At 28.9% G+C, this 15,087-nt stretch overlaps 1 protein-coding gene across 4 annotated transcripts in view; it reads right to left on the bottom strand.

Annotated features, from left to right (window-relative positions):
* Positions 1-15,087, bottom strand: part of LOC107441786 (tyrosine-protein phosphatase 69D) — a 521,936-nt gene that overhangs the window by 179,070 nt on the left and 327,779 nt on the right. For all 4 annotated transcript variants that reach the window (XM_071183655.1, XM_043039328.2, XM_071183654.1 and 1 more), the window contains one exon: positions 2,101-2,397. In XM_071183655.1, the coding sequence (XP_071039756.1) occupies positions 2,101-2,397 (297 nt within the window). The remainder of the gene's footprint in view (positions 1-2,100; positions 2,398-15,087) is intronic.

A 15,087-nucleotide genomic window follows, 5' to 3' on the forward strand; every position in this document is an offset into this window, starting at 1 on the left:
GCAAGTCAGCTTGTGATACATCAGTGATTAGATGATTTTGCTGTAAAATCAATTTTCTGGCACAAAAAAAGATGCCATTTTCACATACCAGGAGTGTGATAGTTTTTAATGTACTGCGTACCACGAAATTCTAAAGGCTGATTTAGGCGTATGAAAGTTCTTCAAATAGATTCTTCACATTATAACATGTATTGCTTTTTTTTTAAAAAAATAATATTAATTAATAGCTTTGTTTATAATAGAAAATATTTTTTAATAATTTTTTTGAGTTTCTTGTTGTGCAAAAACAATTGTACAATAAAAGTACCATAACTATAAAACTTGAAATGAGGAAGTTTTCGCGTAAAGAGTACTCGATTTTCTGAAACTCAGTTTTTACACCAGTTTTAAAAACATACAATTTTTAAACGGAAAAATATAGCTTGACCAGTTACGTTAAGACACAGAAAAATGCATGGTGCGTTAATTTCAAATTACACAGAAAAAAAACCCAATTTTTTTTTCCTCTAAATTTTCTTTTCTTTATCCAAAAAATGACGAAAATGAAATTAAAAAAAGGAAAAAAAAAGGAAAAGAAAAAAAATTCTCTTGATTGAACATGACTTCAAAAAGGTTTGATGTCTTCCAAAAAGCAGTTAAAAATTCGTCGAAATTCGACTGACCTTCTTAAACTTTCAAATGGATAAAAGAACTTCCATCCCTCGACTTCCATAAGTCAAGAGGTCGAGCAGAGAAACGGATGAACCCCTTTATGGGCCCGAGACCCGCCTTTGTCGTGTTCCACCTGCAATCGATTGCTGCTCCACCCCCATTGTCGGCATTAAGAATGAGCCCTGGTGAATGATATTGGAGGTCGCTTTTATCTCCACTACCTACTACAGAACCCAACGACCATAAAGCCTTCAACGAAAAATCACCGGAAATGCTGCATTAATGTTATTTGTTGTGAGTGTTGTTTCGATTATCGTTGGGGGGCTATTTTTATAGATGTATGATTTATGGAAATGGTTGCCGGAAAGTTGCCATGGAATCGACATTGAAAGAGTGCTGGAAAAAACCAACATGGATTTTTTTTCTTCAAACAGCAGTTTTATATAATTCAAACCTTTATAATGCCAGATTTTTTCCCCCTTAAAAATCGAATCGACATTCCGCTTTCAGACGTTTCTCAAAATAATGAACCGATAAAGAAGCAAAGTTGTGCAATGAAAAAATGTTGAGAGCGTGTTTCTGACTTTCTATGAATTCTTATTTAAGTGTCTATTGAATATAATTTCGTATCACTATTTCTCTTGTTCTCTTTTAATTTCGAGGAGAATCTCGTCTGCAGAAAAAAGCAGACTGTTCAAATTGAAAAACTATCATAAAATGATATTGATAGAAAATATTGATTGCTTTAAAAATTATTTGTTGAAAAAACATATTGATTATTTTTTCATATCTTAAATTTTTTTTAAGTGGATTTTTTTTTTGTTTTTTTTTTGTTGCTGTTGATGAAAGTGTTCTAAGAGAAAAAAAATGAAGTCTATGAATTTAGCACATTTGAATACTTAACAGACAATAAACTCTTAAGAAAAATTTCTGAGTAGAAATCAGGAAACGTATTCAGTCTTTAGGAACAGCTCACCCGTAATATGATATGGGTGTTGCAACACTCTCAAGTCTCATAGTAGTTTCAACACAAAGGTAATTGTTTAATTGTGTGAGCGAAAAATGGAATGCCAAATATAATTTAATTCTTGTTCCAACCAGCCATTGCCTCACTTGTTTAGCAAAAAACAAGCTACCAAGTAAATAAATAAACAACAGTTTTAGTTTAAGAACTAAACCCAACTTTAGGTTAGTTCAGGCTTTTTCCGAACTTATAGCTGCAAGCTTTCCTGCATAAAAAATTCCAGTTTCTCCCATGTCATTCAATTAGAAAGTGCTACTGCGTAGTAGGGGAATTTCCGTACAATTTTACCCAGAGGCTCAACGCTTGAAGGGCTTCCAGAACTATAATAGGGCAATCGGAATTGGGCTTACTTCGATGTGAAAGAATTGAGATCACTACTTATAATTTTAACAACAATAATCACAAATATTTTTTCAATGAATTACCATCAGCTGGCATAGTGAGATTCTTTGCTTCCCAGTTGCTATGTCCGGCTTCATTCACTGCTGCCAGTTGAAAACCATAAGTTACTGCTGGTGCTAAATATCTTACGGTATAGCTGGTAGCATTTGAAGGAATTTTATCGTCCATATCCAACCAATCAGCTCCTCCGGTGCTATAGTTTTTCATCTGCAAGTGGTAACGTTTTATTGGTAAATTTCCTTTGTATTCTAAGCTCCAGCGGAGTAAAGCGGTCCTTGAATCCAGAGCTTCAACTGAATCCACAGATATCTCAGCTGGCTCTGAAAATAGAAAAAAAAACATATTAAAACAAAGAAGAGAGCCGTAGTGGCTCATGGGATAGAGCATTCAACTTCCAATGAGAAAAACCGGGTTAGAATCCCAGCGATGGCTGGTCAATACGAATTCCGCACCTAGCTCTCAGCGATCACAGTGTTGACGTAAAATATATTCTCAGTGGTGAACGGATCATGGGTTCGAAACCCCTAGCCGTCAGGCATTGGAACTCTAACCCATGATCGACGAGCTCTGACCCTGTCACTATCGACCAGCTCTAATTCTAACCCTGCAAATGAGGGTTAGTTCCGTCAAAAAGTCCTCCACGAAAGCAAATTTCCCTCAAGGCTTGATCTAGAAGTTACCTTGTCTTCTAGATTGGGTTCTAATTGCAAGGTTACTGAGTTGAACATTAGTAGTAGTAAACTCAAAATTAGGTCGGCTGTTCAACGACGGAATATAAAATAAAACAAAGAAGAATAACTTATAGAAGAAAAGTATTGCTTTAAAAGGACAAATAGCACTTTTGTTTTGTTAACCAGTTATTTAAAGAAAAGCTCTTTTATCAATGCATGCTGGTTGCCTCCAAAAGAAGACCTACATTGCATTCTGCAAAAATACTGGTTTAAATTACGGTAAAAAGTATTGGCACTCAGGGTTCCGTTACTTAATACCGTTACTTAATAATTTTACAGTGCATTCATGTTTCTTTTATTTCATTTTTATGTTTCAATTTAAGTTAAATTCTCTTATTTTCCTAAAATTATCTTTTTATTTAGGTGTTATTTGTTTTGCCTTTTAAATATATCTATAGGTGAATTTTCTCGAACTTGCATGGGGCATGGAGCCAGAATTTCTGCTTTAAAAAATTCTCCATGTCAAAATGTCATATGGACAATATTTGGCTCGAGCAAAATTTTACCAGCATTACATTTCATTACAAGAGATTGTTGCGCTGAATAATGCTGAGATGATAACATGTTATAAGTTTTAACAGAATTTTATTAACATAATTTCTTTTTTAATAAGCATCAAAAATTAAACATAAATTGTAGAACAGGAAATTTGAAAACACAGTGAATTATAAAGTCTATTGTTGACTGTTACTACAAGGGTTATTTGTAGTAGTACTTTGGGACATCGATAATTTATAAGAACCTAATGGCAGCAATAGAATTATTTTAAGATCTATTTTCGACTTAAATCAATGGAGAAAATCAGCGAAAAGAGGCAACCGAGACATTGAATTATTGTCTTGTTGTCTTGGTAATGAGAAAATAATGATAGTTTATTTAAATTGACCCTAATTGTCAAACTATTAAAGGCATATGAGTTATAATTTGCGGCAAGTCAGCTTGTGTTTGCATCTTGGGATAGGTCTTTACGATACAACATTAGTATTTTTTGATAATTCCGATATATTTTGATATTTGGGTGTGTGTTCTTCTTTATTACAATCCATAAAGGCTGGAAATGTCAAGTACCATAAGTGTGTTGCTGTTTAATCTGTATTTAATTTTATATATCATTAACTTTAATGATTTACATGTTAGGAAATTTTGTTATGATAGGAACCTTGAGGGGTGAATCATTTTTTTTTCTTAAAGTAACTGGCTTCTGAAACTTAGCTTAAGAGTTTTTTTATTAAAGTTTTCAAAAAAGTGAAATTTTTATTTCGCATCCCTTTCATCATTAAGTGTAAGGGAATATTGACTAATATGACAACTTGAATATTTACTCTAGAAACAGCTTTAGGCAAAGATTGTGCTCCGAATAACAGATACTCTTCAAACATTAATTTCAAAGAGTATTTTTCCTGTTTCTGGAGACATCAATGAATACTAATAAGCAAATTTTAAATTTATTCCAAAAATAACGAGTTTAATTTTAACACTCCCCGTATTTATAATTAAGTTATTAGGCAAATTTTAAGATTTCTTTGCTCATGAAGCATATTTGTGTCTAATTAGAGTGAAAAACTTGAAAAAATTATCTTCTTATCATGATTTCGAATAAAGGGAGCACAATACTTTTTTTCAACTAACCCATTTGTATCTAGCGTCTTTGAAAAAACGTTTTTTTTAAGAAGGAAAAAAATGGTAGTTATTAGAGTTCATATTATAAGAAAAACACTGTACCGTCTATCTTAATATAATTGTAATTTGAGTATTTTGTACTTGAATCCGAAGCCAAAAGACTTTGTTTTTCGAATGATATTTTTGAAGTTTGATTGATAATACAAAGATATATCTACAAACTAATAAATTCATGAAGCATAGACTATGCATTATATATCAGCATATTTAACCGAAGATAATCAGCTGATGCTTTATGTTTTTATTTAATTTAATGATGATAGAAAAATAAGTGAGTTAAGAGATTTTGATATATTTTTGCATCCAAATATAATTTCGAATTTTAAAATATATTTTATTTTATAACCGGTGTTGAGTAGTCAACCTAATTCTGAGTTTACGACTTTGCTTTTTGAATGATATTTTTGAGGTTTGATTGATAATACAAAGAAATATCTACAAACTAATAAATTCATGAAACATAAATGATGCATTATACATCAGCATCTTTAACCGAAGATAATCAGTTAACGTTTCATGTCTTTATTTAATTTAATGATGATTGAAAAATAAGTGAGTTAAATGATTTGCATATTTTTACTTCCAAACATAATTTCTAATTTCAAAATATATTTTATTTTATAACCGGTGTTGAGTAGTCAACTTAATTCTGAGTTTACGACTATTTCTGAGTTTACGACTTCGGTTTTTTAATGGTATTTCTGAAGTTTGATTGATAATACAAAGAAATATCTACAAACTAATAAATTCACGAAACATAAACTATGCATTATATATCATCATCTTTGACCGAAGATAATCAGCTGATGTCTTATGTTTTTATTTAATTTAATGTTGATGGAAAAACAAGTGAGTAAAGATATTTGCGTATTTTTTCATCCAAATATAATTTTGAATTTCAAAATATATTTATTTCATAACCGGTGTTGAGTAGTCAACCTAATTCTGAGTTTACGACTATTTCTGAGTTTACGACTTCGGTTTTTTAATGGTATTTTTGAAGTTTGATTGATAATACAAAGAAATATCTACAAACTAATAAATTCACGAAACATAAACTATGCATTATATATCATCATCTTTGACCGAAGATAATCAGCTGATGTCTTATGTTTTGATTTAATTTAATGTTGATCGAAAAATAAGTGAGTAAAGAGATTTGCGTATTTTTTCATCCAAATATAATTTTGAATTTCAAAATATATTTTATTTTATAACCGGTGTTGAGTAGTCAACCTAATTCTGAGTTTACGAAAATTTATCAGTTTTCAAATCCATAGCCTTGTAATTATGAACTCAACCTAGATGACAAGGGAACTCCTGGATCCAAGCATTGAGAAAAACTGGACTTCGTGGAGGACATTTTGATGGAACTAACCAGCATTTGCATTACATGGAGAGGAAAACCACGACTACATCCCACGATTAACTCGACGGTAATGGGATCCTAACTCGTGATCCATCTACCACTGAGAATGTTTTACGCTAGCTCTGTGGTTGGTGTGAGCCGGGGTCAAAGTTCGTATCAGCTAGCTACCACTGGGATTCGAACCTGGGTCACCTAATTGGGTGGAGAACGCTCTATCACCTGAGTCCTCTCAAAATCAAAATATAAACAAAATCAGCCCAAAAGAAATAAAAATAAAATAATCGCAATTTTTAACTTTTTTCTTATAAATTATTTAACTGGTTTTGCCAGTTAATGTGGTATGGCTAATTTGAATGAATCTTAGAATGAATCATAGTCAATTTAAAAGAAAACATTCAACATTTTGATCATGCACGTTCTATAGCGCTCTAAGGAGGAACATAAAACAGAAAGAAAGAAAACTCTTCAAACGCAGAAAAATCTAAAAAAAGATAAGTATGTAAAAAATATAATAATTGTTTATAGGCATTGGTTTATATAACATGTGTTCTCTTAAGTAAGGAACTCAAAATATTAAAGCAATTGAAAATAAGAATAATACTGTTGTTTTTATGTTTATTTTATTTTATTTGTGTCTTGCAGTCGGTTGTATTATTTAACTATTGTATTTTTTGTTTCATTTCAGGTAAGCTTTCGTTTTTACTTTTCTTTTGTATTTGTCTTGTTTTTATTCTAGTGTATATGCTTCTGTATTTTAAATTGTATTTTATATAGTATTCTTCTGTGTTTTATTGTATATTATGCATTCTTTTCCTAGACTTTGGCAATTTAAGGTACAGAGAAAGCAATTTTAGACTTTTGTCTTGCTTTCCCGATAGAAAAAGTTTTGCTTTCATGACATCTGAAGTTGGTGCCCCCTGAAGACGTCAACTTTGGTTGTCATATTTTCTAATATTTTCCAGTTTTTTTCATTTTTTCATTGTCTCATGGTTTTCTTTGATTAAAGGAATACACATGAAGTTAAGAGAAGAAAAACATATAGGTGAACAGTAAATTGAATAAACATATCTTTAAAAATTCTGATAATTAATAAAAAAATATTTTAAATGATTTACTTCCAGCTTTTAATGTAAGAAAAAAAAGATGAAATTTTAGGATAAAAAATTTGAAATGCATAACATTTGGTAAATTGCCTTACGCGCTAAGCACTGAATAAATATTTATTTCAAGTTTTCCGTTTAATATATTTTTATTGGACATGTATCATATTTCAGAGTGTCAAATTTATTGTTGAAATAACAGATTTTACGTGAATGGCACAAATTTATCTGAAAGATATAGAATACTTTTATTAATTTGTCATTCAATTTAGTACCAAAACCTTACATTATCTCCGGTAACCCAGTCAATGCCTGAAAAATATGAAAATAAATCGGTGGATGATGATTCATCTATTTTCCATAAATTGTATTTGATTACTTTCCATATGCAATCATATACGATAAATGGGAAACTTTTATTGAAACAAAGACTTTCGTAGGGAATTCATTGATTGCAAAATCAAAATTATTCATTTCAGGATGAATAAGTTATGAGCAACCAACCGAGTACTTTTCATTGAAATTTAAATTATTGATTGAAAGCAAATGTTGAATTTGGGTTTAATTATGATAAACTTGTGTGTATCAAAACACAATGATCAATATGATAGTTAAATATATATACAGAGCTTTTAAATATAATTTCTTAAATTATATGACTTTAAATCAAGCGAATATGATTTCGTTTTCAAATACACCTATTTATATTCCATTTGTATGTAAAATGAGTGTAAAATATTTTCATTTTAATAGTTTTAATAAACTTTTATTAAAATACATTTCGAAATTTGTTTTTATCAATATTTTTATATGCCGTAACAATTACTGGGCTTTTGAAATGCCCCTTGTTTTTATAAATAGCTTTATTGTTTAGGATATTTATAAGGAAATTACAATTTCCTTTCAGAGACCTAATTTTAAAGGAGAAATATTGGTTATATTATAGGTTTTTTATTTTTTATAAAATACATGGAACTTAAAAATATTGTATTTATATCGAAAAATTGATATCCTTCTTAAAAACAAATATGTTTTTGTTTTGTTCTGGCTGAAGAAGTTATCATTTTTATACAATTACACAATCTGTGTTCATAACTTTGGTTGTTATTAAAATATATCATATACAGTACAGAACCCGTTATCCGGAAATCAGAAAACCGGAAAACCAAATAACCGGAACGAAATTCGATAAATTTTCCCGCCATTTTTGAAACAACAAATGTTTTTCTCCTCATAAGATTTCAAGATTTTTCTTTCTTTTTTGAAAGATGTTTACCTTACCATCATTTTGGAAACAATCATTAGGGTATTACTTCATCGTTTTTTCTTCTTTTCAAGATTATTTCCAAATATAAAATTTTTAGTTGAATTTGACAATAAAAAAACGGCTTTTTGTAGCGATTCAGAAAACCGGAAAAATCAGTTATCCGGAATAGCGATGGTCCCGATCGTTCCGGATAATCGGTTCCCTACTGCAATTACAGCAACCAAAAGCCAACTGTAATTTTTCACTATTAGATAAGCAGACATATCACCTCTTTGGAAAATATAGAACTGTTTCACATTATAACTTATTGCTGTAAAGTATGCAAATTGCATTCATAATAAAAAATATTCAGTATTTAGGTGAGACTAATTGTGCATGGAGAAAAAAGTATGGGCAAAAATACCAAAATGTGCTAAAATTTGTCTGACTATATGGGAAAGCTAAACAGCTTGGTAATTTTTTTCGAAAACCTTTGGCAATGGTCTGTGAAAATTAACAATAAAATATAGTTCCATGAAAGGAGATAAAATTTTTAAATTTTATCAAGATACCTTTTTAAAGATACCTTAGAGAATGGCATAAAAACCATTTATTTGGTATAATTTACTTTTAAGTTTCGTATTTTTTGCTAAATGGCAATAAGAACCATAATTTTGAAGAAAAAAAACGGAATTTCCGGTATACAATAACCATTTGAACGGAAAAATAGAAAACTACAAAATCATAATTGATTTTGATTGATTTATCATTAAGAACAAATAATACCAAATATCAAAAAATTCTGCCTTCATAGAAACTTCTAACTATAGCTTTTACTTCTACTTATGCTCTTAAAATTACAAATTAAATCAATAACGTTTAAAAAGCATAATCAACTTTGACTGGTATTTAGTGTAAATCCCATTTCATCTAAATGAAGTGATTTCCTTCTAATGTGAATGCCGAAAATGTAGTAAAATGTAAGGTAAAAAGAAGTGTCCAAAACTAAATTAAGAAATAAAGAAAAGAGCACGAATTCTAGTGATTTTGTATATGCTATGCACATGCGAAATCACTGAGCAAAAATTAAGAGGTTCTACTTTCTGAGAAGGATTTTTTAAGTGTGTGCCGCTGAGTAGGACAAAGGATGTTGTAAGGTGCCTCTGACTTCATGTCTCAATTTAATTTTGTAAGAATAATCAGTTGCTATTGAAACAAATCAAAGTAAATTCGATTGAGTTTTGAATACATGTAATATGACAAGTAGTGCTCCGGTGACGCTGACTGATACTCACACCACTTATAGTGAGCTGGAGATCGTGAGTTCGATCCTGGCAAAAGGCAAAACAAGTGGCGTCTGCAATCAGCAAGTTGCGCGTGAAATCTGTTGTTGCGGGAAGTCCTCTCGTAGGTTGTGAAGTGGAAATAGGAGTTTCTGCTCAGGTATTGTTTGAGAGGATTCAAAATGACGTATCATTTCTACCATGGCTGTTAAAAAGAGTGAACTTTAGAAAACAGGAATATAGTGCTGCTTTCAGGAGAACTCCTCCAGACATCAGTCTCGCGTCTTGGCGGGTACCATGGTTACGAGGGAAAGTCACTTCGAATAGGGGTGTCATGATCATCGTCATGATCTTTGCATAGGTCTGCGTAAGTAAACCAATCGACACCTTCATTTCCCCATTTCACCCCCATTAGAAATGTGATCTCGCTTGTTAACGAAGCAACAGACAGCCCAGACTTTTCGTCTGGAGGAGTTCTCCTCAAAGTCGCACTATAAGTGGTTGGACACGAGTGGGTGATGATTCTGATTAAAATAAAAGTTGGATATTCAGCATTTGTCGTTACAATGAGGGAAATTCACCCGAAAATTCACCCGAAAGCTTTATTCCACGATTTCAAAAGTTAAATAACAAACAGCAAGTTGACCAATCCTACTAAATGGGTGATAAAACAATACATTCGAGGGTGGAAGGTAATTCTGAGATAAAAATAGCATTGGTAATAAAGTGTTGGAAAAATAATGAAGTTTTCAAAACAGTTATAAATAACCCCTTGAGGCTCTGAACTAATACTACGAATTGGACGAGTATTTTATATCGTTTTTCAACTGTTGAGTTTTAATTTAATTTATGAGGTTCTATAAGTCGAGTGATAAATAGTTATAAATAAATAATAAATAAAATAATAAATAATATAAAATTAAATATTAAATAAGTAATAAATTAAATTATGAATAAATAGAAAATATAAATTAAGTCGTAAATATAAATTAAGTATTAAATATAAATTAAGTAGTAAATATAAATTAAGTAATAAATATATATTATAAATAGTTCTGTTTATAAGTAGTTTGCCGTTCATTGTTTGTTTAATTTTAATTTTATAAATTCACTGGATGAATTTTTAGGATCACTATAATGATGACAAATTAAGAATTTTACAAATATTAAAAATAAATTAAGCTTTGGTTTCAATATTTTAATTTTAATTTAATTTTCTATACGTATTAATTATATATTTTGCATGCTTCATTAATCTTGTTACGGCAAGTGGAGAACAAAAGCGAATATTTATTTTTTCATTTCACTGCTATATAAATCTTATTTAACTATTATCAGTTTTGATTTTTTCTTTTGTTTGTTCTAGAATATTTTATAATAATTTTATTAAAATATATTTAATTAAGAGATATAAAGGAGCTAAAGATTTATAATTTTAAAAATATAGGAAATAAATGAGTAAAAGGGAATGTAAATAAACAAGATTATGAAGAAATATGTCAGAGCCACTGGTTTATTTATGTAATTAAAACCTTTGAAGTGTAATTTTAAATTAAATGCATGGCTCTACCATAGTTTCGAAATTTAGAGAAGAATGTTATTATGACTGAAATAATATATTTAGCATTAGTGTATTTAGCAAAGTTAATATTAATAGATTAATTTGCTTCACTTTGTTCCTTAATATTATTCAGTTCAGTTTTTTTCTAACCATATTTAAATTTTATTTTCTATACATTTTTTCAGTATTAATGTTTCATTGATTAAATACATGTACGCACGTATAAAATGTGGCTAAATTTAATTATGGAAATGAAAGAAATATGTTGATAAAACTAATTGCTTACAAATAAAAATTTTTTTCTTTTCTGACTATATCTATTGTTTTGATATGTTCAGTTAGCCACTGAGCATTTTAAAGTTTCTTCTTACAATAAAATGCATCTTAGCTACACAATAGTGCTAAAATATGAAGGAAAAAAAAATTAAATTTGTAAATAAGAACTGAGATTTCCTATTAAATTAAAACGTATATTTTTAAATTTCTAACTTTTCCTTCATTAATTTCAGAATTTATTTGATTTAAGCGAAGCTAAGAAGCCATCTGTTCAAAAGCCAAAAATAAATTCTGGATTTAGAACATTTCTATATCGGTAGTACAACCTAGAGCAATTTCATTATCGGTTTATTGGAATGCACGTATCCAAAGCCATCAAACAAGCTGTAGATAAACGATAACGATGAAAATGTCAATTTATCCCCTGCCTACCTGGAATACTTGTATGAATCTTTATTGACATTGATGAATCAAGCGATATTTTATCCGTTAGAATGAATTAAATTGCTTCATCGATTAATCAACTGTTTCTGCTTTCCAGAATTTCGACACAATCGATCAAAATATAACGAGCAAAATTCTTTTTCATTCACATTTAAGCAGCAGAGTATATAATAAGTATTTTGCAGATGATTATTATTCTTAGTTTTGTGATCCAGGTTGTTAGAGGATTTGAAGAAAGTGATATATTTCATTTATATTGTAGAAATAAACGTCTTAGTTGAATTTTTGAAATTTTATTATTTAAGTTCGAAAGTAATTCGTGTAGCATTAGTATATATTTTACTATGTTGTGTCTGTGAGGGTGGAATCTTACAAAACGTAGTTTCGACCACTTTCTGATTTACTCGAGAGCTTAAATTTATGCTGGATCTCCGTGCTGGTTCCTATTACAAGTTTTAATCGTTTCGTGGTTGTTGGAATATGTATTCATTGTCAATTTATTGCCATATAAAATTTATTGCTAGTCAAAATTTTGACCAATTTCCGATTAACTTGAGAACTTATGTCTCACCTGTGACTCTTAACCGATGAAAATGCAAGTTTAAATAATTTCTGTAACTTAACAATTTATCATCTTTTTTATGTAAAGGGAATTCATTGTTAGTTAAACTTTCAACCAGAGTCTGACTAACTGTAGTACTTAAATGATAACTAAATTTTGTGTCGGTTGACGATGCAAAATTCAATCATTTATCACAATATTAGTAGTCAATTTATTGTTAATTGAAATTTTGTTTGCTTTTTGGAGCTTATTGCACCAATTTCGGTTGCTCAAGTCTAAATTGAGATCTGAGCCTGATTCCTGAGTAAGTTTTACTATTGCAAATGAAATTTAGCAAATATTTCCTGAATGGAGCAAGTGAAATATATCCTCAATTAAAATTTGACTTTTTTTCCGAAGTAATTAAGCAAACAACCACAAAGAGAAAAACTTAAACTTTAAGTTTTGTAAATAACATAAAAACGAAGAAATAATTTTATTTATATATAAGACCTGAAAGGAAGAAAGTATAAGAGGCACTGCTTCTGTAATAAATATCTCTTAAAAAGAAGAAACAGCACTTTGCCAAAAAAAAAGGTTTTTGGCCGCTGGTTTTATAACAATAAAATCGCTTTCTCCTTTCAGTCTATTTAAAAAATACAGTTTTTATAATTTTTGATTATGTTCGAAATTTAACCTCCATAGGTTCTATGATAAATAAAGTACTGTTTCTCAGAAAAAAAATCATGGGACGTAAATTTAAATGTGTGCAAAAGCATACAAAATATTCCATAATTTGTTCACCTGCTTAAGGTTTTGTCTGTATTTTAAACACAGGGAAATTTGAGACAAATATAAAGTATTTTGAATATTTGTATTGTAAGGTATATGTTTTTTTTTAGTTGTGAATTGCGCGAGATGATTATATTGTATTTGTTTTTTTAAAAATAAAGCACTCTTTAAACTCAATACAATTTTCACGCGACAAAATCAATAAAATTTTTGTTTTTTTACGTAAATGTTTCTGAAATCGAGAACGTCAAATTAATTTTTGTCAAACTCGTTAAAATTGAAAACGAATCTTCTCTTTTGTCCGCTCTTTAAGATTTTATTTCCCACATTTGTAATTGTTAAGTTACACACTATAGTGTGATTCGCATGCTTAGCATTTGTTTTCAATTAGTCCTTCTGTTGATTTTCTATATTAATTTAATTGTAACTGAAAATTAATATGGACTACTAGAAATATAGGTGTCAAATATTTATTATTTGTTTAAAAAAATTAGTAATTTTAAAAGCAATTATTTTACTTTATTACTATTACTAAACAAGGTTAGTATATGGATAAAAATACTTATTTAAATAAAATGGGGTATTTTCCTATATGAAGAAACTTTTATCAATGGGTTTTAGTTTTAATAAAACCGTTATTTAAAATAATATCTAAAATGATATTAAAAAAGTATCATTTGTTTTAACTATCTTCTTCCATTTGTAATTAAACATTAACTTAGAATATCCTAAAAGTAAAGAGATATAAAAAAAATTTAGTATTTTTTAATGGAAGTGCAACAACGTTAAAAACACTATTCATTATTTTGTAAGTGTATTTTAATAATGCACCATAATTCCGATGAAAATATTCCAGTTTTATTAGCACGTTATTTTTTGTTCCAACCAATAGCAAATTATTACCAATTTATTCTACAAATTTGATTAACACTATTTCTGTTTCCATTTTAATCAAATTATTACTGATTTTTTTAACATTTCATTTAAAATTAATGTTATCTATCATAAACAATACCGTTAATTGAATAATGTTAAACAACCTTATTATCACCATTTTGATTAACAGTATTACGAATGCGATCAATTTGATCATCAGTTTAATACCATCAGGATTAACATGCTCCTACTAACAAAATTATAAATATTTATATTTAAAAATTGAAATTTAAAAGAATAATAATAAATTTTCACCTGTTTTAAGTGTATTTAAATAATTCACCATAATTCCGACGATAATATTCCAGTTTTATTAGCCCGTTATTTTTTGTTCCAACCAATAACAAATTATTACCAATATAAGCTACAAATTTGATTAACACTATTTCTGATTCCATTTTAATCAAATTATTACTGATATTTTTAACATTTCATTTAAAATTAATGTTACCTATCATAAACAATACCGTTAATTGAATAATGTTAAACAACCTTATTATCACCATTTTGATTAACAGTATTACGAATGCGATCAATTTGATCATAAGTTTAATACCATCAGGATTAACATGCTCCTACTAACAAAATTGTAAATATTTATGGTTAAGAATTGCAATTTAAAAGAATAATAACAAAATTTCAATTGTTTTATTCTGTCTTTATTCTTTTCCATAAAAATGTGACTGAAAATATTCGAAAAATAATGTTAAGAGCCTTATTATCACCATTTTGATTAACAGTATTACGAATACGATCAATTTGATTATCAGTTTAATACCATGACGATTAACATATTCCTACTAACAAAATTATAAATATTTATGTTTAAGAATTTCAATTTAAAAGAATAATAATAAAATTTCTCTTGTTTTATTCTGTCTTCATTATTTTCTATAAAAATGTGGCTGAAAATATTCGAAAAGTAATGTTAACAGCCTTATTATCACCATTTTGATTAACAGTATTGCGAATGCAATCAATTTGATTATCAGTTTAATACCATGACGATTAACACGTTCCTACTATCAAAATTATAAATATTTATGTTTAA

The sequence above is a fragment of the Parasteatoda tepidariorum genome, chromosome 7 (assembly GCF_043381705.1).
Source record: "Parasteatoda tepidariorum isolate YZ-2023 chromosome 7, CAS_Ptep_4.0, whole genome shotgun sequence".
Lineage (NCBI taxonomy): Eukaryota > Metazoa > Arthropoda > Arachnida > Araneae > Theridiidae > Parasteatoda > Parasteatoda tepidariorum.